Source organism: Eleutherodactylus coqui, chromosome 12 (genome assembly GCF_035609145.1).
Source record: "Eleutherodactylus coqui strain aEleCoq1 chromosome 12, aEleCoq1.hap1, whole genome shotgun sequence".
NCBI lineage: Eukaryota > Metazoa > Chordata > Amphibia > Anura > Eleutherodactylidae > Eleutherodactylus > Eleutherodactylus coqui.
This window is the reverse complement of record NC_089848.1, coordinates 126,976,683-127,001,212: the sequence shown is the minus strand read 5'-3', so window position 1 is coordinate 127,001,212 and position 24,530 is coordinate 126,976,683. Positions and strand designations below refer to the sequence as shown.

Here is a 24,530-nt window from a genome sequence, read left to right as displayed (position 1 = left end):
GGGAGGGGCCGACTTTTATACTCGGGTGACATCTGATCGCCCCAGCCACTCACTGCAGGGGGGTGGTATAGGGCTTGAACGTCACAGGGGGAAGTTGTAATGCCTTCCCTGTCTTTCAATTGGCCAGAAAAGCGCGCTAACGTCTCAGGGAAGTGAAAGTAACCCGAATACCGCGTGGTGCTCGTTACGAATAACGAACATCCTGAACACCCTAATATTCGCACGAATATCAAGCTCGGACGAACACGTTCGCTCATCTCTAATAATGATAGATGTGGAGACCAGAGATTATTGTTCGGTAAGGCAGACAATCTTCCATGAAACTAGACGTCATAGTTGTACATTTAAAGGGGTTGTCTAGTCTCAATTACCCTATTGGGGAAATGTGAGTAAATACATGGAGTCTTTGCCTCAGAATCCATATATATTATAGTTTAAAACACCTAAAAAAATCCTTCTCTTGCTTTAGAGGACCTGTCATGTCCGTACATTGCATGGACAGCCCATTGATTGCACCGAGACCTACGTAATATTTAATGATTGGTGGTGATCTGACTACTGTGACCCCCACCGTGAATGGGAGTCTGGTCAGCCCTATGTGAATGGAATGTAGGTTGTGCTGCCTCGCTACCACTTAATTCACTTCAATGACAGCGCCATTCCAGGAAAATTATCCTGAGACCATGACACCAACACCACTGGCCTGTTTAATCCCAATGGTGCATCTATGGGATATGGCTTCATGCCCTTTATGTCAGATGTAGACCCAGCGATTCATATGATTTAGCAGGAAATGGAGTTCGTTGCTCCAGACAACTTTCTGCCATGTTTCCAAGGTCCACTGGCGTCTTTCTTTGACTCATGTGAGACGTTATTGGTGATGACACGGGTCATTAGAGGCACCCTTGTTGGTCTTCAGCTATTAAACGCTGCATGGTCATTATGGAAGTTGTACTGCTGGGTCCACTTTTGCACATCATTCATAAGATATCAGGAGTGCCACATGACACTCACCTCTATGATCAACCACATGTATCCTGCTGCTGTGTGATCTTCTGTCAGAAGTCTGTCCATTGTTCAACCAGTCTTGGTACACTCTTGATACCATGGTTCGGGAACAGTGCCACTGTTTCAGAAATTCTGGCAGTGGATCAACAATCTGTCCACTGTTACTTAAGCCACCCCATTTTCCCATGATTGCCATATGTAGCCTTCTACCGTGCAGAGGAGAGATCGGCACATTATCTGAAAGCAGATCGTGATGCGGCCATAAAGCGGTACCGCGTCATTGATCGCAAGATGTCACAGGCCAGCTGTTCCTAATGCCGTGATTGCTCAGTGTAATTAGTAATACAATATAGGTGACACATACTCTTGAATCCCTTCGCCCCAACCTTTTACTCTACTCAACATCTAATGCGACTTAATATGAAAATGTAAAGTAAAAGCCAAACTATTTGCGGCTATTTCTTGAAGCTGTCATCTCGTTAAGCCCGCTCGTACCGTCACTTTCATTTACATCTTTACCGGGAGGTTGTAATGTTCGAGTCAGAACATTGTTCTCTTAGCATTTGCTAGAGCGTCTATTTTTGCTCCTGTGAATGAAAGCTGCCTGCCTGGAATATCAAATCTTCTATTACTAAATGCAAATTCCGGTAGCGTTTTATGCAGTTTGTGCACACAAATTATCTTGTTACATTAAAACAGCACTTGGAGAGGATTTGAAGATACGGGGTGGAGAACAATTTTATGCTCCATAAACTCCCTTTCGTTATCTTCTCTTATCAGAAATAAGTTTCACATTCGGCAATTTACAATCTACCTGTTTAAATGTGTTTTTAGTAAATGATTAGAGTTCAGCTCATCACAAATGATGATTACACTTCGCACTTTGCAAGAGAGAGGAGATAAAACTGAATGTTATCCGAAATACTGTAACAGGATATCGGCAAAGACGGCCGTGTCATGTAAATTCTACAACACAAGTCATTGTATACCTGTGATCGAGGCAAGTAAAAAATCCCATTCTATTAGCTGAACTTCTGGACTTATGTGAGAAACCGTTTCTTTAATGTGATAGCCTGTATGAAGATTGTGTAAGGAGAACTTATGTGTTTATCAAAGAGAAGACACTCCCAGATCTGGTGCAGAAGTCTGGACCCAGGAGAAATACAAATCCCACCAGCCTGTGCGGTATCAGATGATTTCTAATTTATTCTAAGGTGTGTGTTGTTTATATACCATAAATGACATAGCAGGAAAAATACATACCTCCAAGATTAATAATAATACATGATAGGCTGAAACTAAAATGTTTAACATAAGTTACACCTTTTAAGGTGTAACTATAACATACAATGAGACCGTTATGAATTCAGTGAAAACGAATGCAGTGGAGGCAGTCTGGAGACTCTTATCTTGTCTGTCTACCCCATGCTGGTATAGAAAAGGTTTTCTTTAACCCCTTCACTACTTATTCTGGCATCATGCTATATCTTTCTAGTCTACAATCCAATAAAAGAACAATTAGCTGATACATACAATTTTCTTAACACATTGTTCAAGTATTTCCGTAATGTTGTTGCCACCAAGAGGAATATATATAACCTGTTCTTCTTTTAATTAATACGACACCCTCAGGAAGTAGCGTGGCCAGGCTGACACCGGACCTCCCCGGGTAAACTGGATGCTGCGGGGTGTATCAGAGACCAGCGTCTAAGGCAGATGTCTCCTTAGGCCTCTGGTTAAGTGAAATCCTTTGGGAACACGTGCCCTGCCGGTATCAATAGGACATATTGCCCTGCCTTACCCTTCCTCAGTGGCGGGTCTTGCCTGCATAAAGAAACAAACCAGATTCGAAGATTTGAGACTTGGCAGACAGACTTCCGGCTAGTGAGTGTAGCTACGCCATCATCCGATGGCATCGGGAGACACTTTTTATTCTTGCTCCTTGAGCATTAAAGTTCCCATTCTTAGCACACCAACATGTCTATGTTTGTATACCAACCAAGCTGCTCCCGATGTAACTGGGAGCACTACGTGAATCACCCGATGAGTACCTCGCCTGTTCCGATATCTGGGTCAGAATCTGCTTCCAATCCATCAGCAGTTCCTCCAAGGCCGTCTTCAGACCCCTCTACCTTGAACCTTCCTGAGACCTCTGTGGCACCGGGGGGGGGGGGGGGGGGGGGTTGGGGCAATCTACAAAAATCCTCCATACTAAGCAAATATACCTACACATAAAGCTCTGTTCTCTTATAGTTCTTGGCCTACATTAGGTTACGTAATATGTGGTGCTAAAAGCCATTGCTTTCTATTGGGTCACTCATACCGGCAGTAGGTTCTATTCTGGTGTGTAATACACACCAATATAGGCTATGGGAATTTAACATATGCAGCAAATATATGTCTTACATGCGTATTTGCTTTGTGATGTGTATTTCATGCCAAATACGCCCATGTAAGCCCTAAAGATGAATTTTTATTCGGTTTCTTAGTCTACTTAAAAATATTTGGCTCCTTTATTTTGGGACACACGGGGCTTCCTTATTATTTAAAATTGGAGTGGATATTATTTTTTTTTGGGGGGGGGGAGGGGAGGAATGGTCACAAATAAGAAAAAATTATTTTTATTCCTCCTTTTTGTACAGTATATTTTAATTTAGTTTGTTCAATTATTGGCGTTTAACCCAAAACGTAATCCTCTAATTCTCTCATGTGTAAAGACATCACATACGTGTAAATTGTATAAGGTATGACATTACAATACTGGCGACAACAGAAGCCCTATTGTAGCCATAAATGTATCTTCCTCCCTTCGCTTTAACCGCAGCCTCTGCATGTGGATGATAACCAGAAATATTTTTAGCATCAGCAGATCCCCGCGGCACAAGCGCAATCAGCTGTCATGGTAAGTCACAGTGGGACTCAGGTTCCTGCAGCATGGAATGGGTTAAACTAGCAGTTTCTAATGCAGGTGCCATTATTAGGACCTAAACCAATCAGATCTCGATGTCAGCACCCAGCGGTCAGCGGTCCACCAGTCTCGACTTCCACGGTTAAGCTGATCATCTGGCTCGCTGTCAGTGCAGTGGACCGGAACCATCATGGTGGTCAGGGCTGAAGGTGTGATAGATGATTTCACTCCCATTGACATCAATAGTAGCGATGCCTTTTATTACTCTGGCCACAAGGAGGAACTGGCCTTACGTTGATTTCTCTGGGAGCAAAGCCGTCTATTACACTTTTGGCCATGACCACTGATGGCAATGTCCATCTTGCTGCACTGAGAGTAGATGATCAGTGGGGATGCAACGGAGTGGATCTCTACTGATCAACTATTGATGGCCTATCCTGAAGGTAGGTCATCAAAAGTAAAAGTCCCAGATAACCCTTTAAATCTTGACTCTTTTCAGTATGTACTATGCCTGTGCTACTGCATATTCTAACCCACCGTACTACTATACATCGAAGGTCAACACTTTGTTATGATCCGGTTCTAGAACTTTTTCGATCTCTAATTTAGCATGAAGGTGTCATCTATTCCCACAGAGTTAGCAGACAGAATTAGTAAGAGCTCCTCTGTGCTCCGCGGTATCTGAGCGGTGATTCTATGTCATGAATGCCGGAATACTCTGGGAACTATATTTACCGGGGCAGTTAACACCTCCGCTGTGGATTCAGCAGTCCGGTGTGGAACATAGGTGTTTAGTCCCAAAAAATGGAAAATCACACCTTACGTATATTAGAGTATTCTATGATATCCATTTCAAAATAATATAGAGATGTAGCAATCGTTCAGATTATAGATGGCCTGCTACGCTATTAATGTAATGTAGGGTGCCATGAAATGGCTTTGCTATTAGCATAGCGTACCATAGAATCTTAAAGGGGTGGTGCTGAGATTGCATCTCCTGTTCGTGTGATGTCATAGAGCGGTTGGAGCCCACCACTCTGATGTCATAGTCCACCACTCTAATGTCATAGTCCACCACTCTGATGTCATAGTCCACCACTCTGCACCACCTTTTATGTCCCAAAACGTAGAGCTGCAGAGTAAGGCCTCATGTCCACGGGGAAAATCAGGCCCGCTACGGATTCTACATGGAGAATCTGCAGCGGGTCCCTCCTGCCCCGCGGACATGAGCGCTGAAAATAGGAATTTAAAAGAATTTACTTATCCGGAGCGGGCGGGGAAAGTCTTCTCTTCCTCACGGCCGTATCTTCTTTTTCGGCCGGCGGATGAACTTGTCACACTGGTGGCACGTCCCGACGTGCCGCGCACATGCGCAGGGCACATCCGCCGAGCCGAAGCAAGAAAGATCCGGCCGTGAGGAAGAGAAGACCTTCCCGGTCCGCTTCGGATGAGTAAATTCTTTTAAATTCCTATTTTAGGTCTCCCGCGGATCCGGACGGCTTCCATAGGCTTCAATAGAAGCCCGCGGGAGCCGTCCCCGCGGGAGACCCGCACGAAAGTGGAGCACGGTCCAGATTTTTTCATGCTCCATTTTTTTTTAAATCACTTTTATTGACCATCCGCGGGTATTTATCTACCCGCGGGTAGTCAATGCATCCCTATGGGGTGCGGATCCGCTGCGGATTTTAATTCTTCTTTTGCCCGTGGACATGAGGCCTAAAGGCAACTCTCACACGTGAGTTCAGAAAACGGCACTCGAAATCATGGCATTTTTACCACAATTTGGAGCTGTGGTTTTGAATGCAAGTCACAGCATTTGACGGTGCATTGTAATGCGCCCCATCATTGTGATGGGTGATGAGGTGCATTAAAAATACTAAAACGCACAAAAATACAACAGACAGCATTCGAAATCGTGGCGATAGAAATGCTACATTCGAACTGCAAGACCCCAATTGAAACCAATGTTGCCATTGATACCGTGGTTAGTGTGGCACTCGGGAGCCTCTCTTAGACATTTGTGAGAGTGGCCTAAAAGGGCATCATTGCCTGGCAGACCTCCTGCCACCCTGTTATTTCAGGACAGCCGTTCATGTGAATGGTTCTCCTGTAATACTATATTTCACCTGTAGTGGCCACTGCTGGGAAAATGTCAGGCCGACCACAGCGTCCCACAGAAAATCAGCTCTTTGCCAGGGGTGCTAAGAGGTTGTGCTTCTTGGCTTCTACGGAATTTCATAGTGTATTGTGCATTTCGTGCGCTCACCTCCCGCAGACTTCTATGGGGCCTTTGCTGTGCAATCTGAAGAAAAATAGGTGCTATTTTTTGTGTGTGTACGAAATTTTGTGTGCTCAAAACATGTTACGTATACAAAAACGAATGCAAATATGGTTGTCCGAAGGAGTCCTCAGTCTAAGACATTACACCTGCTTAGAGTAACCAGAGCAGCCGACACGAGCAGCACTGGAGCAGTACGTAGTGTCTTGGACAGCGTCCATCGGGTAGTCAGAGAAATGGGGCGGCCATTTTTAGTTGAAACACAAACCATAAATTAACACTTTATAATGTTGTGGCATTTTGCAGCCTTTTCGATTACTTGAATCGAGTGCAAAGTTGGAGCCAAGGCTAAATTCACATCTGCGCTAGAGATTCCGTAAAGGAGCCGAACGGATCCCATTGACTATAATGAAGTCCGTTCACTTCCTTCACCTGTCTGGAATTCCTGCATGCACAACTTTTTTGTCCGGCATTAAATCCCAGATCTGCACCAGAGGCTCTGAGTGGAGCGTAAAGGAAGAACAGTGTGAACGCCAGTTTGTAGCATTCCGACCCATCGGCACACATCACTCTAACAAGTGCCGGATACATAATTCAGCCTTATACCTTCAAGCAGAATATCCACATGGATAACTGAAGCGCTTCTAATGTGAACGTTAATATATGCAAATCATATGCACATACATTATAGAAGCGCCATTCTTTACATTGTTTCTATAACAATCTGAAAATAGTTTAGAAGAAACCTTTTATTCCATCGCACTTCCCTTCTGTAATTATTAGAATTTCTAATTCAAAACCACAAGATAAAACTACAAAAACATCACGGCCCTAGAAGACTTTGTCATTTTGCTGCAGACCCGGCATACAGTTCCATCTCAGGCTGAAGATCTGGAATGATGAGAGTTATGGTGATTAGATGGACGGTCACCGGAGGCCCTATTAGTGGTTCTCCCCTTGGCCTATAAGAGGCTCTCGGAGGCCCCTTGTGTGTAGTGATCTCTTCTTCTGCCTCTAGAGCTTGTTGACCACTAGACGTCTCTACAACGCAGAGAAGAGATTTCACCCCGTTACCAGAGTCTGAGGGGGGAGCATTATTGGGATGTGAGAAGCTGGATGGTCGTATCAATGAATTGTCTCCCACCGGGCCATTCTGGCCAGACTGTTAGGAGGTGTTGGAACCAGTGGATGTGCACACACAAGGGGGTCACAGAAAGCCCCCACAACATTGTCACACTTCCGTGGCTGGCCGATCGCCAGATTTATTGCCAATAGAACATGTATGGTACCATGTGGGACACCAACTTCGACAGCCTACGAGTTTGCATGATCTAGAGGCTCAGTTACAGCAAGTAGGAAGTGATATGCACAGCATACCATACAGAACCCTTATGCCTCCATGCCTACATGTATCTCATCTTGCATCAAAGCTAGAGACCCCCACCCAACGTATCACATCTTGTATCCAAGCTAGAGGCAACCCAACAGGGTACTAGAGCCTCCCTACACGGGATCAAATCCTTTTGCTCTAATATTGTAATTACTTATATCAATGTTACAATCACACAGAGAAAGTTTCTTCCCATCCGACATCTTCTAGGGAGGGACGTTACTAACAATGAGTCTATTACTGTGGAATCTCTGCAAATAAGGCACAAAAGTAAAACATTGGGACAGATTTACTAATTCTGTCTAATATTTAGTCAGTGCAAATTCAGACTAGGCAGTAATAAAATGCAGCAGATTTGTCACAGTGACTCTGCGTGATTATGACTTTGGTGCATCTGTGACGACCCACTACAGTTCTTTTTCACAGCGAAATTCGCAGCGTTTTTTTCCTGCAGGGGTCTATGGGACTTGTTAATGTTAAAATCGCATCGCGCAAAATCGCAATTTTGCAGTAAATTGCGATTTTGCTGTAATGCGTTTTTAATATTAAAAAGCGCCATAGACACCTGGAAAAAAAACACTGCAAATTCGCAAACGCTGGTGGGTAGTCATCCCTAAACTAATCTAACTTCATTGCACCAATTAGTTAGAATTTGTTGGATTCATTATTTGACAGATTTTTAGCCAAGATTTTGGCACATTTCAGCATGAAAATTTACATTTAGCCCACGTCACTCACCCACAAAAGCACACCCCTTTCTCATGAAGCCACACCCCTTTCTCATGAGGCCACACCCCTTTCTGACTTGGTGGAAAATGTGTTTAAAATTGTTTAAATACATCAAAATTGTGGTGTAAAGCATGTCATTTTTCTGATGAAATTTTCAATAGTACGCTATTCTACCCACCAAAATGTATTGGGTCTGCCCTATCAGTGGAATGGGTTGTGTATTATTAGTATGGCACATGTACTAGACCATGCTACATAAGATGCCGACCCTTGGAGGTTTAGGTCATACTCTGTGACAGGAACTGCACGCTACTGGATATATGGGTTATGCTGCTGAACACAAGCCGTCCATCATGAAGTGCAATGCATCGGCCCGTCTACAATGGTGCAAGGAGCGTCGTTATTGGACAGTTGAGCGATGAAAGAACATTCTATGGAGTGATGAATCGCACTATACTATTTTCACATCAGATGGACGTACCCAGGTGTGGAGGAGCCCGGGAAACGCCTTTTACCTGAGCGTATTGTGCCAACAGTAATGTGCGGCAGAGGCTTGCTTATGGTCTGGGGATGTCTTACATGGCATGATCTATGTCCGTTGATTGACATTTTAGACAATAATGTGCTGCCAACAATGTGGTAATACTCTGGGAATGGTCGGCCATACTTCCAACAAGATAACGCGGCTTGTCACAAATACAGCATTGTTTTACATTGTTTGAGGATATGGATGCCCCACTATTGGACCGGCTGCACTGAGTCCCGACACAAGTGCCAAAATCATGTCTTTTTCATGGTTTACGCCATCCACCACCACTTCTCAAAAAGTGGGCGCTGACCATCACTTTTATTATAATTTACGCCAGATACTGGCATAATTTCTAACTTAAACCTATGCCAACTCGTACTGTAGCTGGTCAGTTTGGCACATAGAGGTGCCGCTAGAGGCTTCTTAATAGATTCACCACTCTTACCCCAATACAAACTAATACTAGCAAACCTGATACTTGACCAAATGTCAATTGGTCTGTTTCCACTACCCAGTGTCAATCAAATGTTATTGACACAGCCATTGACACTTAGTAAGCCTACAGGCAGGGCTTAATGGGTAACACGGTGACATGTTAGAAGTTTTAGTCAGTGAGTGTACGGATGTCAAGTCCCTCATGGATTGCTAAAAGGGACAGGTAGAAGCCCTAAACTGAGCGCGGTGGCCTTGCAGCTGCTATAGCGAGTAGTGTACAGACTTCATAGACTTTGATAGACTTTCTGTGGATCACTTACACTGCTCCGAGCAGTGACGGAAACAGCCAAATGGCCGTGCTTCTGCCTGCTTGTTTTAGCGGTGAATTTACAGGGTTACAATCTCTTTGGAAAAGACCATGGGAACCAGAAAGGGGGAGGGGTATGTCTGTATGTTAAATCCAACTTAATGCCGAGGCTACAACAAGATATAGGGGTAGGGAATAAACACGTGGAATCTCTTTAGGTAGAATTAAAGGGAGGGAAAAATAACAAAATCCTGATAGGGGTTTCTATAGGCCACCAAAAATAAAAGAAGAAACTGAAAACCTATTAATAAGACAAACAGAAAAAGTGTCAAACCGCAATAAAGTAATTATTATGGGAGACTTTAATTATCCAGATATAATCTTATCACAAGGGTGATAAGTTCTTGAGAACAATTAAAGATAACTATCTTACCCAAGTTGTCCGGGAGCCAACAAGAGCGAGGGCCATCCTGGGCTAATTATTAACTAACGAACCGGACAGAATCATGGGGGTGCAGGTTGAGGGACACTTGGGAAATAGTGACCACAATATAATTAATTTCCAGTTGTCATTCAATAGGAAGCCTTATCAGGGAGCAACAAATAAACTAAACTTTAGTAAAGCAAAAATTGATTAGCTGAGAACTACTATCGGTAACACTAATTGGGGCATCGTCCGCAAAAATAATAGCACAGGCGACAAAAGGGAGAAGTTTAACAACATCCTAATTGTTGCATGTGAGCAGTTTATACCCTTTAAAAATAAAAGAACTACAAGTAGAAGGAAACCAATGTGGCTCAACAAGATTGTAAGGGGGGCAAGAAACAAAAAAATAAAGCGTTTGAATTATTAAAACAAGAAGGCAGCGAAGAAGCGCTAAAATCATACTGGGAAAAAAAACAAACAAATTATGTAAGGAAAAGATGAAAAATGCCAAGGAGGAGGCAGAGAGAATGATCGCCAAAGAGAGCGGAAATAACCCTAAACTATTTTTAAATTATATAAATGGTAAAACTATGTGCACTGAAAGCACTGGCCCACTAACAGAAAATGCAGGAGAAACCATAGAAGATGATTAGGGGAAAACAGATCTATTAAATAGTTTTTTTCTCAAGTGTATTCACAAAGGAAAAAGAAATGTCACACGAAATTCAAGGGGATAAATCGAAAGCCCCACAAATTATCACCTGCTTAACTCAGGAGGAAGTGCAGAGACGGTTAAAAAAAATTTTAATCAACAAATTGCCAGGCCCAGATAGAATACACCCAAGGGTTCTAAGGGAACTAAGTGACATGACAGACAGACCTCTATTTCTTATATTTGGAGAGACTATTGAGAACGGGGTTGTACTACTGGATTGGCGTATTGTCAATGTGGTTCCAATGTGCAAAAAGGGGTCAAGAAGAGAGCCTGGTAACTACAGGCTGGTAAGTCTCACTTCAATAAATGAAAAATATTTAAAGGGATTCTGAGAGATGCCATCCTGGAATACCTCAAGGAGAACAACAGTATAACTCCTCATCAGCATGGGTTCATGAGTTCTAGTCTGGAGCTGGGAGAGTCTATTGATCTTGTATATCTGGACTTCTCTAAAGCATTTGACACAGTGCCGCATAATAGGCTGATATATAAAATGAGAAGGCTCGGATTGGGTGAAAACGTGTGTAAGTGGGTAAAGAACTGGCTCAGAGATAGAAAGCAGAGGGTGGCAATAAATGGTTCATACTCTGATTGGGCCACGGTTGCTAGTGGCGGGCCACAGGGCTCAGTATTAGGTCCCATTCTGTTCAATATATTTATCAATGACCTGATAGAGGGGCTGCACAGGAAAATATCTATATTTGCAGATGATACAAGATAATTAATACAATGGAGCACATTGTACGGTTACAAAAGGACCGAGATAAGCCGGGAGCTTGGGGAGAAAAATGGCAAATGAAGTTCAATGTTGATAAATGTAAGGCTCTGCACATGGGCAGGAGAAACGGATGTCACCAATATACACTAAATGGGGAACTACTAGAGAAAAGGGATATGGAAAAAGACCTGGGGGTACTAGTAGACTATAGACTTAAATGGAGCGTTTAGGGGAGAGGGACGAGAACATTATCCTCCCACTATATAAGGCACTTGTCAGGCCCCACATGGAATACTGCGTACAGTTCTGGTCACCGGTGCTCAGGAAAGATGTTATAGTGCTGGAGGGGTTCAAAGAAGGGCAACTAAACTAATACATGGAATGAGAGGACTGGAATATCCAGAGAGGCACCAAAACTGGGATTATTTACCCTGGAAAAAATTATTTACCCTGGAAAAAATACAGCTAAGAGGCGATCAAATAACTCTGTATAAATACATAAGGGGACAATACAAGGATCTCTCCATGGTCTGTTTATACCCAGGACTGCGACGGTAACAAGAGGGCATCCGCTACGTCTAGAAGAAAGCAGGTTTCATCGCCAACACAGAAGGGGGTTCTTTACTGTAAAAGCAGTGAGACTGTGGATCACTCTGCCTGAGGACGTGGTGATGGCAAAATCCATAGAGGGGTTTAAGAAGGAACTAGATGCCTTTCTAGAGCGCTATGATATTACAGGATATAGACATTAGCTGACCAGTGGGTTATTAATACGGGTCTTGGTGTTAGGTAGGAGCTTTCAAAGCATTGATTCAGGGATTATTCTGACTGCCATTATGGAGTCGGGAAAGGATTTTTTTCCCCCCCAAATGGGCTAAATTGGCTTCTGCCTCATTGGATTTTTTTTGCCTTCCTCTGGATCAACAAGGGGGGTGGAAACAGGCTGAAGTAGATGGACATTGTCTCCCTTCAGCCTAACATACTATGTTACTATATAATAATACAGCCCACTTTAGTGGCCCTAGTAATGATAGGGTCATGTTCAGTAACCCCAGTAGATACGAAGTTTCCCTTTAGTTACCCCAGTAGTATCAGTGCCCTCTTTAGTTGTCCTAGTAGTAATAGTACCCCCTCTGAGTGCCCTCCCAACCCATGAACCTTGGGTCAGGCAGCTATCATATCATCAAGTGCTATAACTCACTCTAAAACTCCAATCGGGACGTTGCTACAGCGCTCTGAAAAGATCCTCACTCCTCCACCCGGTGTCTGTAATCCTGCACGTTCAGAGCGCAGCGCAAAAGACGGGTGGAGTAGTGGGGATTTTCTCTGACTGCAGCATTGGTGCCTCAATTGAAATTTCAGTGTAGGTTATAGCACTTGATGATAAGGTTGCTGCCCGGCCGGAGGCGCTCACACCAAGAAATTACCGGAACCGGTCTCTTGAGTAAATTACTGGCCTGGGTGGTAATTCCCCAGCCGGGTGGCAACTCTACTTGGCTCCCATGCCCATTCCATACTTGCCTGTTAATTAACATAAGATTGCACAAATGACTTTAGTTGTCATTAATATGGGTTCACTTACTTTTTACCACAAAAGGAAACTACAAATTTGTAATGTTTCTTCCTAGTCGACGATGACAGGGTCAGTTTGGTATTTTTCTTTTTCTGTTTTATTCCGTGACTTTTATCTTTATAGACTGTTTGAATGAAGACTCAATCTTGCTCCCTCCACATGCGGTATGTTTTACTTTTCACATGGCTGCAGATTTATATTACCTTTTGGCTAATGCAATAATTCTGAATGCAAGTTGACATAATGGCAAGTATACAAAGCACAGAAGAGCCTTTAGGCAGGTCCCTTTTAAAGATGTCAGCTGGAGAGACAGCAGAGGTGGAGATAAAGATAAATGAAAGCCTTTCTCCAGCCAGAAGAAGAGAGGATTCCACTGTAAGCGACGCAACACACAGAGGTAATAAGAGGAAGAATGCAGAAGTCCGGGGTGTCGGAAGCCGCAGCAGCCGCTACCCAATCCTTCTATCTCATAAGTGCAGAGATAATTACAGAGAAAAGCCATTCTCACTATACCTTTGGAGGCTATTGCACCAGCTGCAGTTGAAACCAATTTGGGATCTGACACAGGCGCCACAGCTATTAAACTGGAGACAAGCTGAGGAAAGACAAAGGAAAAAGTATTAGAACTCATTTATCATGTCACAGCAATATCTATCTATCTATCTATCTATCTATCTATCTATCTATCTATCTATCTATCTATCTCATATCTATCTATCTCATATCTATCTATCTATCTATCTATCTCATATCTATCTATCTATCTCCTATCTATCTATCTATCTATCTATCTATCTATCTCATATCTATCTATCTATCTATCTCATATCTATCTATCTATCTATCTCATATCTATCTATCTATCTATCTATCTATCTCATATCTATCTATCTATCCATCTCATATCTATCTATCTATCTATCTATCTATCTATCTATCTATCTCCTATCTATCTATCTATCTATCTCATATCTATCTATCTATCTATCTATCTATCTCATATCTATCTATCTATCCATCTCATATCTATCTATCTATCTATCTCATATCTATCTATCTATCTCATATCTATCTATCTATCTCATATCTATCTATCTATCTATCTATCCATCTCATATCTATCTATCTCATATCTATCTATCTATCTCATATCTATCTATCTATCTCATATCTATCTATCTATCTCATATCTATCTATCTATCTCATATCTATCTATCTATCTATCTATCTATCTATCTATCTATCTATCTCATATCTATCTATCTATCTATCTATCTATCTCATATCTATCTATCTATCCATCTCATATCTATCTATCTATCCATCTCATATCTATCTATCTATCTATCTATCTATCTATCTATCTATCTATCTATCTATCTATCTATCTCCTATCCATCTATCTCATATCTATCTATCTATCTATCTATCTATCTATCTATCTATCTATCTATCTATCTATCCATCTCATATCTATCTATCTATCTATCCATCTCATATCTATCTATCCATCTCATATCTATCTATTTATCTATCTATCTATCTCATTACTATCGATCTATCTATCTATCCATCTCATATCTATTTATCTATCTATCTCATATCTATCTCATATCTATCTATCTATCTATCTATCTATCTATCTATCTATCTATCTATCTATCTCCTATCTATCTATCTATCTATCTATCTATCTATCTATCTAATATCTATCTATCGCATATCTATCTATCTATCTATCTATCTATCTATCTATCTATCCATCTCATATCTATCTATCTCTTATTTATCTATCTATCTCTTATTTATCTATCTATCTCATATCTATCTATCTATCTCATATCTATCTATCTATCTATCTATCTATCTATCTATCTATCTATCTATCTATCTATCTATCTATCTCATATCTATCTATCTATCTATCTCCTATCTATCTATCTATCTATCTATCTATCTATCTATCTATCTCATATCTAGCTATCTATCCATCTCATATCTATCTATCTATCTATCTATCTATCTATCTATCTATCTATCTATCTATCTATCTATCCCTCTCATATCTATCTATCCATCTCATATCTATCTATCTATCTAATATCTAGATAAAATCCAGGTTTAGTTTGGGCACTGATGACGGCCATGTTTGTGTCTGAAGACCTCGGGGTTAGCGCCTCAATCCTGCCTTTGCTTTGGAGTGGTACACCGCCCCCTGCTGGTGTGATGGTCTGGGGGCCATTGCATATGACAGTCGGTCCCCCCTAGTAGTGATACAAGGGACAATGACAGCTCAGCGATATGTTCAGGACATCCTGCAGCCACATGTGTTCCTCTCATGGCGGCTTCCACCGAGCAGGATAACGCTCGGCCGCACACACAAGGGGGTCACAGGAAGCCCCCACAACATTGTCACACTTCTATGGCTTCCAGTCACCAGATTTATCACCAATAGAACATGTATGGGACCATCTTGGAGTTTGCACAATATAGAGACTTAGTTGCAGTAAATATGGAGAGGTATGCGGCAGGAATTCCATACAGAACCCGTATACCTCCATGCCCGCCAGTATCACATCTTGTATCCAAGCAAAAGGCAGCCCAACAGGGTACAAGAGCCTTCATGCCCGCTCTTATCACATCTTATGCCCAAGCTAGGTTTGGTCCAAGAGGGTACTAGAGCCTCCATACCTGCCCGAATCCCATCTTGTATTCAAGCGAGAGGCGACACGACAGGATACTAGAGGCTCCAGGCCCACCTGTATGACATCTTGTGTCCAAGCAAGAGGCAGCCCAACAGAGTACAAGAGCCTCCATGCCCGGTCTTATCACATCTTATGCCCAAGCTAGGTTTGGTACAACAGGGTACTAGAGCCTCCATGCCCACCTGTATGACATTTTGTAACCAGGCTAGAGGTAGCCCAACAGGGTGCTAGAGCCTCCATGCCTGCCTGTATCACATCTGGCATCCAAGCTAAGCTCGACACAAAAGAGTACAAGAGCCTCCATACCTGATTGTATCCCATCTTGTATCCAAGCTACTGTGGCCCAACAGGGTGCCAGAGCCTCCATGTCTGCCCGTATCACATCTTGCATTCAAGCAAGAAGTGGCCTACCAAGGTCCTAGAGCCTCTATGTCTGCCCATATCACATCTTGTATCCAAGCTAGACTCAGCCCAACAGGGTACAAGGGCCTCCATGCCCTCCCATACCACTAAGCTTGAGGTCGCCCAATAGGGTACTAGAGCCTCCATGCCCACCCATATCACATTTTTATCCAAGCTTAGTGGCAGCTCAACAGGGCACTAGAGCCTCCATACCCATCCTTATCACATCTTGCAGCTGATTTAGACATGGCGCAGCAGGGTAGTAGAGCCTCCATGCCCATCTGTATCACGTCTTTATTCCAAGCTAGAGGAGGTACAACAGAGTACTAGAGCCTCCCTACAAGGGGTCAGTTCTCCATAATAAATGATGCTTTTACTCTGAGGCCTCGGTCAGATGAGCGCGTATAGTTCACGTCTATAGGCATGCAAAAAATGCGCCGCACGCATGTGCTAAAAATGCGCGAATGGGCAATGTTTCATATGCGCATCGCATTAAATACTGCCCATTTACTAGAGCTGCTGTGCTTGGAGAAGCGCAGCTGCTCCAGAAGGAGAGAGAAGAAGCCCCGCAGGACTTCAGGATTTCCCCAAAGCAGGGAGAGTGCGCAGACCAATGGGGGGTGGGGGGGAGATATACACATAGCACGGAGAGACAGAGCGAGGTGAAGGATTAATCCCCCATTGCTCCACTCTCTGCCCCTTGCTATGGGGAAATCCCCCATAGCTCCGCTAAATCTCCCTCTTATGATGAATTCCCGAGGGATATATCTATAGCACAGTGAGTGAGTGGGTGGGGCTAAAGGAACTCTCACAGAGAATCCCGATAGCAACCCTTATGGGGCGGGACTAGAGGGCGATCCGTCTAGTCACAGCCCCTTCTTCCATGCTCTCAAGGGAAGCCCTGTAACACTGCCCCTACTTTCTCCCCACAATAGGGAAATCTCTTGCGGGGAAAGGTAGTGGGAGTCCCCTACTGCCCCCCACTGCACGTGAATTGCCCAGGAGGGGGGCAGGAAGAATACCCCACTGCTTACAGTCAGAAGCACCTTTTAAATGTTCTGCTGCAAGCAGCGGGGAAGCTATTTCTGTGGTGGAAGTCCAGTATTCCTATATTTTGGGCCTTGGCAGTAGACAGTTATCAATTTAACATTCTGTATACATATTTCTGTCTTGCTACAAATATAATGTCTTGCTACAAGTTATGCAATAGGTACTTCCGCTTATATGAAATATCTGTTTTATAAACTCTGCTGGATGGGATTTAGCACGCAACCAAGATATAAATATATCTGTTTGTCCGGTTGCATGGGTGATTAAAGGAACTAGGAAGTAGACAATGAACCGAATCTGAGACAAGCTTCCGCTTTCAAGTTACCGCGAAAATTTCCCCAGCGATTTTACTGGAAACGTATGCAAATAACATGGGAGGTTTGTGCAATTTATAGTTCATGATGTAACATCCAATCATATCGAAGGAACCCCACGTGGCTCCAAGACAACCCACTCATTTCATCCTGACCCTGATGGCCAATCACAGATGACCGGAGGATGGAAGAATTGCAAGATGCTTATCCAATAATTAAACAATACGTTGTATGCATGTAATCTTTGGACTGCCCAGATGGGCGGATTTGTTAAACTCTTAAAATAGGCTACACGCCGATCATTAAAGTTAGAATTGAGGAAGCTATGCATGCTGAACATCGTGTCAGTGTGGGAACTTCTTATGCGCATTATCAATTCAGAATTAATATGGAGGGCTGTAAACATTCCAAATTGAGTAAGGCGTGGTTCCGCAAAGGAAGGTTCCACGACAGCTGGTGGCCCGTACGGGGAGTGATCGATAGGTTCCATAGAATTCGGACAGAAGACACGGACATATGCGACCTTGGACTTGGTGGGCCCAAAATATCATCAGAACACGGTAAGATAAATTAATTATCTATACCTGTGTGGCTAAGTTCAGGCTCGCCTATGTGCCGTGCCAGGCCGAATGATTTGGATCCGCACGATGACAGGTACTTCTTTAAGTCTCGATCACTCGATAAGAACCTGTCATAAGATATAAAGGAATGTTTACATGCCTGTCGTTTTGAGAGTACTGGTCGGTTGGCAAGGTCAGTGAATTGCTTTAAGGGAGAGGAAGTCCCCGCAGGGGCCCCCTGCTCGAGACAGGTTTGGAAATAGAGCCTCAGAGTCAGGGGGGCCTGTCGGGGTAGTTTGACTAGGTGGTCCTGCTCTGGTCAGGTTTGGAGTCTACAGCCTTAGAGTCAGGAAACGGTCAAACGTCTGGACAGGCAACGCTGCTCCGGTAGAGTCTGGTAAATAGACCTAGGAGGGGGGCCTGCCAGACAGTATCCCGAGGGGCAGTTTAGACCAAACCAGCCGTACTGGTGCTCCGTCTATTTGTCTGTTTGTCTGTGGTATGAGAATACCACACATGTCTTGCCCAAATTGCAAAAAAGGATTGTTATTGACGAAAAGTACCCTCGGATGGGTCAGAATAATTCCTACCCTGCCCACCGCTGTGGTTACGGTCCACTGTTTGAGGATGGTGGTCCACAAATATTTGTTTATGGTTTAAATGTCCACCAGTAGATCCCTCCGTCTGAGGGTAGATTGATAAACTGTGTAGCGACAGAAATGCTAGAGACTCTAGGGCGGGGCATATTATGTCCGGCGTCTGAGGAGACTTTTATAATCATGTTGTTATATAGTCTGTTGGTTTGTCTGTCATATAGAATTAGTATCAGTAACTGTAAGAAGGGATTGTTAGCAATTGGTTATAGCCAAGATAATGCACCGTACACAGCGGCGCGCTGTGGGTTTGGACTTTATAGGTTAGGTTGCGTTATTGGATCCCTTCTAGTAAAAGACAGACTACTAAACTGTGTTGTCTTTGAATTGTTAAACGTTAATAATAGCATAGAAGTATAGGCTTGTGCCCGTAAGTGTGTTTGGAGAAAGAAAGAAAAAAAAAAGCTGCTAACTACATTTAAAAAGAGGAAGTGGAACTCTTAATAGAAGCGGAGCAATTCCTGTGCTGTAATAAATAACTACTGTTGGATGTTAAAACTACTGCGGATGGCTTGTTATGTAACCTAATCCTTCAGACAAATACATCCGTCATACAAATGTAAACTCACATGCCACTCACATCCTGAGGGGGCTCTTAAGAATACAGACTGCGTAGCCCACCAAATCCCAATACACCGTGCCCACAAGAAAATACGTCTATGTTTGCCAAGTCCCCAATAGGTGTTTAGTCCCCAATTCAATTGTAACCACCGCTGTGACAGAAGTTACAACATAATCTATGTGATTTATGCATTAGACGTTAGAATTTCTCTAAGTGTCAGAAAAGAGGAAGTGAAGGTGGGCTGCAATGGCGTCTGTATTAATATACAAAGACACCAGCTTAGTGAATAGAGAGAATTGCAGTACATTACCAATCAGATGGAGATGCCCGGCATCTAATACTGCATCTGCCCGGTCGCCGGAAGTCTGGGACAACAACTGTCTACTGGTGTAGAAGATAAAAATTAGCCACGTACTCCCGTTATCTCCCTTATAATCCTGTCGCTGGGCTGTCACATGAGTAAGAGACCTAAAAAGAGGAAGTTACTTGCCCTGTAGTCCCAGCACAAGTAACGTATATTCACAGACAATATAAAATAGATAAATAAACTACAGTAGAGAAGCCAAGGAATAGGAAACAAGGAGGTAACGATAAGGCCAGGTATCCACAGGAGGAACGGGGCAGATTGACCCGTAATTTGTAAAATGTAAATTGTGTGGTGCATAAGACTTTATCTTTATTGAGTTGTGATGTGTACCCAAGGACCGCTAACATTGAATGAGGGAATAAGGAAGTAAGTGATTAGCCACACTCAGAGGGGTGGAGCTAGATGATGCAAGAACACGTCTCTTATCCAAGGAGGGGGTAAGAATCATAGATAGCCAGAAGAAAAAGTTTTGTTTTTTTCTCCTGTCTCAAACTCAGCTTTCCACGGTTCCTGACAAATTATGGGACACCTGCAAGACAGGCATAGGGAAATTGAATGTATCGACCATGATAATATATACGAGACCCAGATACACACCCCTGGGTCAAACAGTATCCCCCTAGATAATAAAAAAAAAAAAAAAAAAAAAAAAAAAAGGGTGAAGGGTCAGCCACACATGTTAGGTGCTGTGTGCTGATGCTTTGGAAAAAAACTGCCAACCGGCCACAATTTCACTGTTAATTTCTCTTGCAGAAGGCTGTAAGGCCTGGAGGCCTCCAAAGACTAACCAAGTTCTGCAGGCCATACCTGTACTTACACCCGTTGCCAAATTCCGCACCTTTCTGGGCCTTGTTTCATACTGCCGCCTATATGACAGTATTGACACAAAAGCACGAAGGACAACCACAGCCATGAGGGTGGATCCAGTGACTTGAGGAGCTCCCTCACCTGCTTTTGCGGTGGCAGCAGTACAGACAATGGTTGACAAATCTTCTAAGATGGTATTGGACTACCCCCTAGTGGTCCACACCCCAAATGACACCCAGAACATGCTCATGCAAGTGCAACCCAAGCACTTATCTCTGGCCTATTAGATCCGACTACAATGTGCTCTTTCCATGCCTCCCCCAATATTGCTCTGAGCTTCCCAATGTTGTAATACCTTGGATCCGGCTACTCTTCTTTTAATCAGGTATTCCTGGGGGAAGGGGAGGCATAGGTGATTTGAGTATGGCGGATCAGCTATTTTTTAAATAGCATTATTGTAGTGATGTACACACTGTTAATGATGCATATTTTGAGTTTTCTTTTGTAGATGGTATCAGGGTGAGGATTGATGATTCCGAACCAGATATGCAGAGGTCACACAACAAGATGTCCTAAACGCAGAAGCTCTGCCTCCGCATGTCTCAGGGCAAGAAGCGGAACCGGAGGCCCTCACTGGGGCGTGTGGAGTGGTAGAAGGTAAGTCGGCAACTTTTTACACTGACTCCTGGAATGCATTTGGCATAGCTCATGATTATGGCCCAATATGGAAGGCCAGACAGCTTGTTATCTCAGTAGGACAGCCAATTAAGAATGGTGCAGCGGTGCAGAGTCTCAATGGAAACCCTACTACCACTACCTGGCAATGGAGAATCCACACCGATTTCTACAACGGAGAAGCGAGCGATGACACCCTCGCCGACAACACAGCAAAAGCAGCGGCCCTCAAGCCGTGGAAGAAAGAAGAATAGATACTGACAGCATGAGTCAGTGATAAGACTTTGGACTTTGATAAGACTTTGAACTTTGATAAAAACTTTGGACTTTGATATGTCAAGGACTTTACAGTTACAAGTCAACGAGGAAAGAAAGCAGATGGGCTAAAATACGGGAGCGACAGCACAGGACGGCGTATGGCGAACAATCAACAGAACTTGCCTACAGAGGTCCCTGTTCCCCATGATGGCCCAGCTGGTATACAGAATCAAAAGCAGCGATGACAGCGACACTGAACAAGAATGGGTGACACCTGGGTTCTCTGTAGCTGCTGCATCATTTGTCCAGTTAGCATGATCTTTGCCATATGCGAGTCCGGACAGAAGTAAGGTGGCCATATAACACTTGCCTTGACCACTCTACCCATTTCAGAGATTGCCAATTTGACCACATTCAGCTCACACCTGTTGGGGAGTATGAACATGTGCTTGTTGTTGCTCGAGTCTTTCTCAGGTTGGAGGCCCACCCGGATACTAAGGTAAATGAGCAGATAACCACACAGAAATACATGAATGAGGTAATCTGCAGATATGGGGTACCAGAAGTGATTGAGTCGAACAAAGGTACACACTTCACAGGTGAAATAATGCAACACATCATGTCTGTTTTGGGTATATTTCAAGCTTTTCACACACCCTACCATCCACGGAGTAGGGGGAAAGTAGATACGAAAGGCAATAGAGAAAATGGGTAAATTTTGAATTGAGTGTCTTTCATTAGTTTTTCTTTTTCTTAGGAGGATACATGCCACAGTAGCTGAATTTGGGGAATGATTTTCTTGTTAATTTTGTCATAGGCCTCTCCAAGGAATTGTTAGTAATGCATTCTGCAGTCTCTGCTTTTCCCCAGGTCCTACAGATGAGTGTCACAATCTAAAACCAGGTGACAGGGTCTATGTGGAAAAGTTTAAGAGAGAAACCCTGTTTGAAGGTCCCTACCAGATGTTGTTCACCACCCCAACTGCAGTCAAGCTCAAAGGAAAACCCACTTGGATCCACACTTCGCACTGAAAAAACTAATGATCCTTACATGCTATAATGTGGTACAATTCCTCTAACACACACCTTTGACTACTGTACACTAGCCCCCTGTTTCAGAACAAATTAATACAATCAAATGTGCAATATGAAGCCTACACTGAGGGTGAGAATCTAACACTGCATCGTGCTAAGAGAGACGTTGACGCTCCAGGTGGTAACTTTGATCCACATGTACACATAGATGTAATAGGAGTGCCAAGGGGGGAGCGAGATTAATTTAATCCTAGAGATCAGGTTAAAGCAGGTTTTGATTCCTCATTTGCTTTTGTCACTGTTAATAATAATGTAGATTGGATGAATTATATCTCTTACAATGAGCAGAGGTTTGTAAACTACACCAGAGATGCTTTGCAAGGGTTAGCTAACCAGTTAGGGCCCACTGCATCCATGGCGTTCCAAAATAGAGTGGCCGTGGATATGATTTTCGCAGGAAGAGGTGGGGTATGTAATTTCCTGTACGTGTATTCTCCCTTTAATGTGACCAATGTTTCCCTTGTTTGAAAAAGATGAAGAGCTAGTTCCGATAATGCCAACCAGGTACGTTACCAGAAGAATGGAGAAATGTACCAGTACTGCGCCTGCCTCAGTCTCATAAGATGGACTGTCAGTGGACTTCCCATTTGCCTAGGGAAAGTGCAGAAGACCTTAGGTTCCGGCGAGGGCACACCCTGTGGGGTGTTAACTCGTACAGATAGAGGGTATGGATGCCCGGAAATAAGCCCAGGGAATCCATGGCCTCCTTCTGAGGTGAGGTAGGGATCCCTCCCCTTTTAGGAGTAGGGACTTACGGGCAGTGGGAAAACCCTGACGCAAGGGTGAGGGGAACTGGACGTGTTCACCATTAGGACTATCTCCAGGAGGGACATTGGTGTGGGTGAAGATTAAGGAGTCCCACGCCGTGCGTACCTGTGCACGCTATTAGTATTGTAACATTATGCTAGAGCGAGAAGAGAGGCTTCTGGTGATAGTTTTGATTTACACGTATACATTGACATCATAGGATAGCCAAGGGGGGTACCTGACAAGTTTTAAAAATTAGAGACCAAGTTAAAACTAGATTCGAGTCCATTTTTCCGATCATTAGGGTAAATAAATGTTGACTGGATTAATTAGGTTTATTATAATTAACAGCGGTTTATAAATTACACTAGAGACGCCTTATAGGGACTAGTCGACCAATAGGACCTACCTCGACTATGACTTTTCAAAATAGAATGGCACTAGGTACGATTTTAGCAAAAAAAGGGAGTGCCTGTAAGACAATAGGGGAGACTTGCACCTACATTCCAGACAACACGTGACCCACAGGTAAAGACGCAGTTGCCATTAAGAAGCTGACCGCACTAACTAAAAAGAGCTAACCTTAGTCTGGTTTCCTCAGTAAGGTACCTAACAGGAGAAGGGAAAAATAAGTTTTGAAACATTGTGTATTTAGAACACTGTGATAGGTTTTTGCTAAGATTTTGCTTTATTTTATCTGCAGTGCACTCTGCTTATGTCCACGCAACATGCCGGTGTTACAACGCCCCTGGTCCTGTTACCTTGCCGCCTCTGGAAAAGGGAAGTGGGAATAATCAGCTTGTAGCTCTTTCCTTCCAGACTAATATATATGATCATGCACTTAGTAATGAGACAGGGGTTCAGTCATATTGATCAGTAATTAGATAGCCCTGATTTTGCACTCTTGCTGATGAATCGAGTTAACGTCAAGAAGGCGGGGTTCTATACAAGTTATGCAGTTTTTTACCTGAAATAGTGAAAGTCGCACCTCTCCTAACCTGATTATATTTGTCACCTTTATAGTCATTCTAATTTCTGTTTGTCGTTGCATACAGTGTATTCCGACCCTGATGACTGCCTGGTCCACCTGTCCCACTACGACGTCCAACAAAAAGCCCACTGTCAGCGCAACCGTCGTCATCATGGATCCAGAATGTGATGATGTCGAACCATCCTATACCCCCATGGCAGTAGTAGGCCCAGTCGTCTACGAAACAATGCGAGTCTAGGGTCAGCGGTGGGGGATTGGGGTGGGACGGAGCAGGGCGAGTTTAGTGAAACAGATAGTTTCAAGGGGGGTCTGTGGTGGAAGTCCAGT

General features: G+C 43.4%; 1 protein-coding gene across 1 annotated transcript in view; it reads right to left on the bottom strand.

The window, feature by feature from the left end:
* PLXDC2 (plexin domain containing 2) overlaps positions 1-24,530 on the bottom strand; it is a 488,455-nt gene that overhangs the window by 103,351 nt on the left and 360,574 nt on the right. Inside the window, exon 9 of the mRNA XM_066585333.1 lies at positions 13,531-13,612. Coding sequence (XP_066441430.1) covers positions 13,531-13,612 — 82 coding nt within the window. The remainder of the gene's footprint in view (positions 1-13,530; positions 13,613-24,530) is intronic.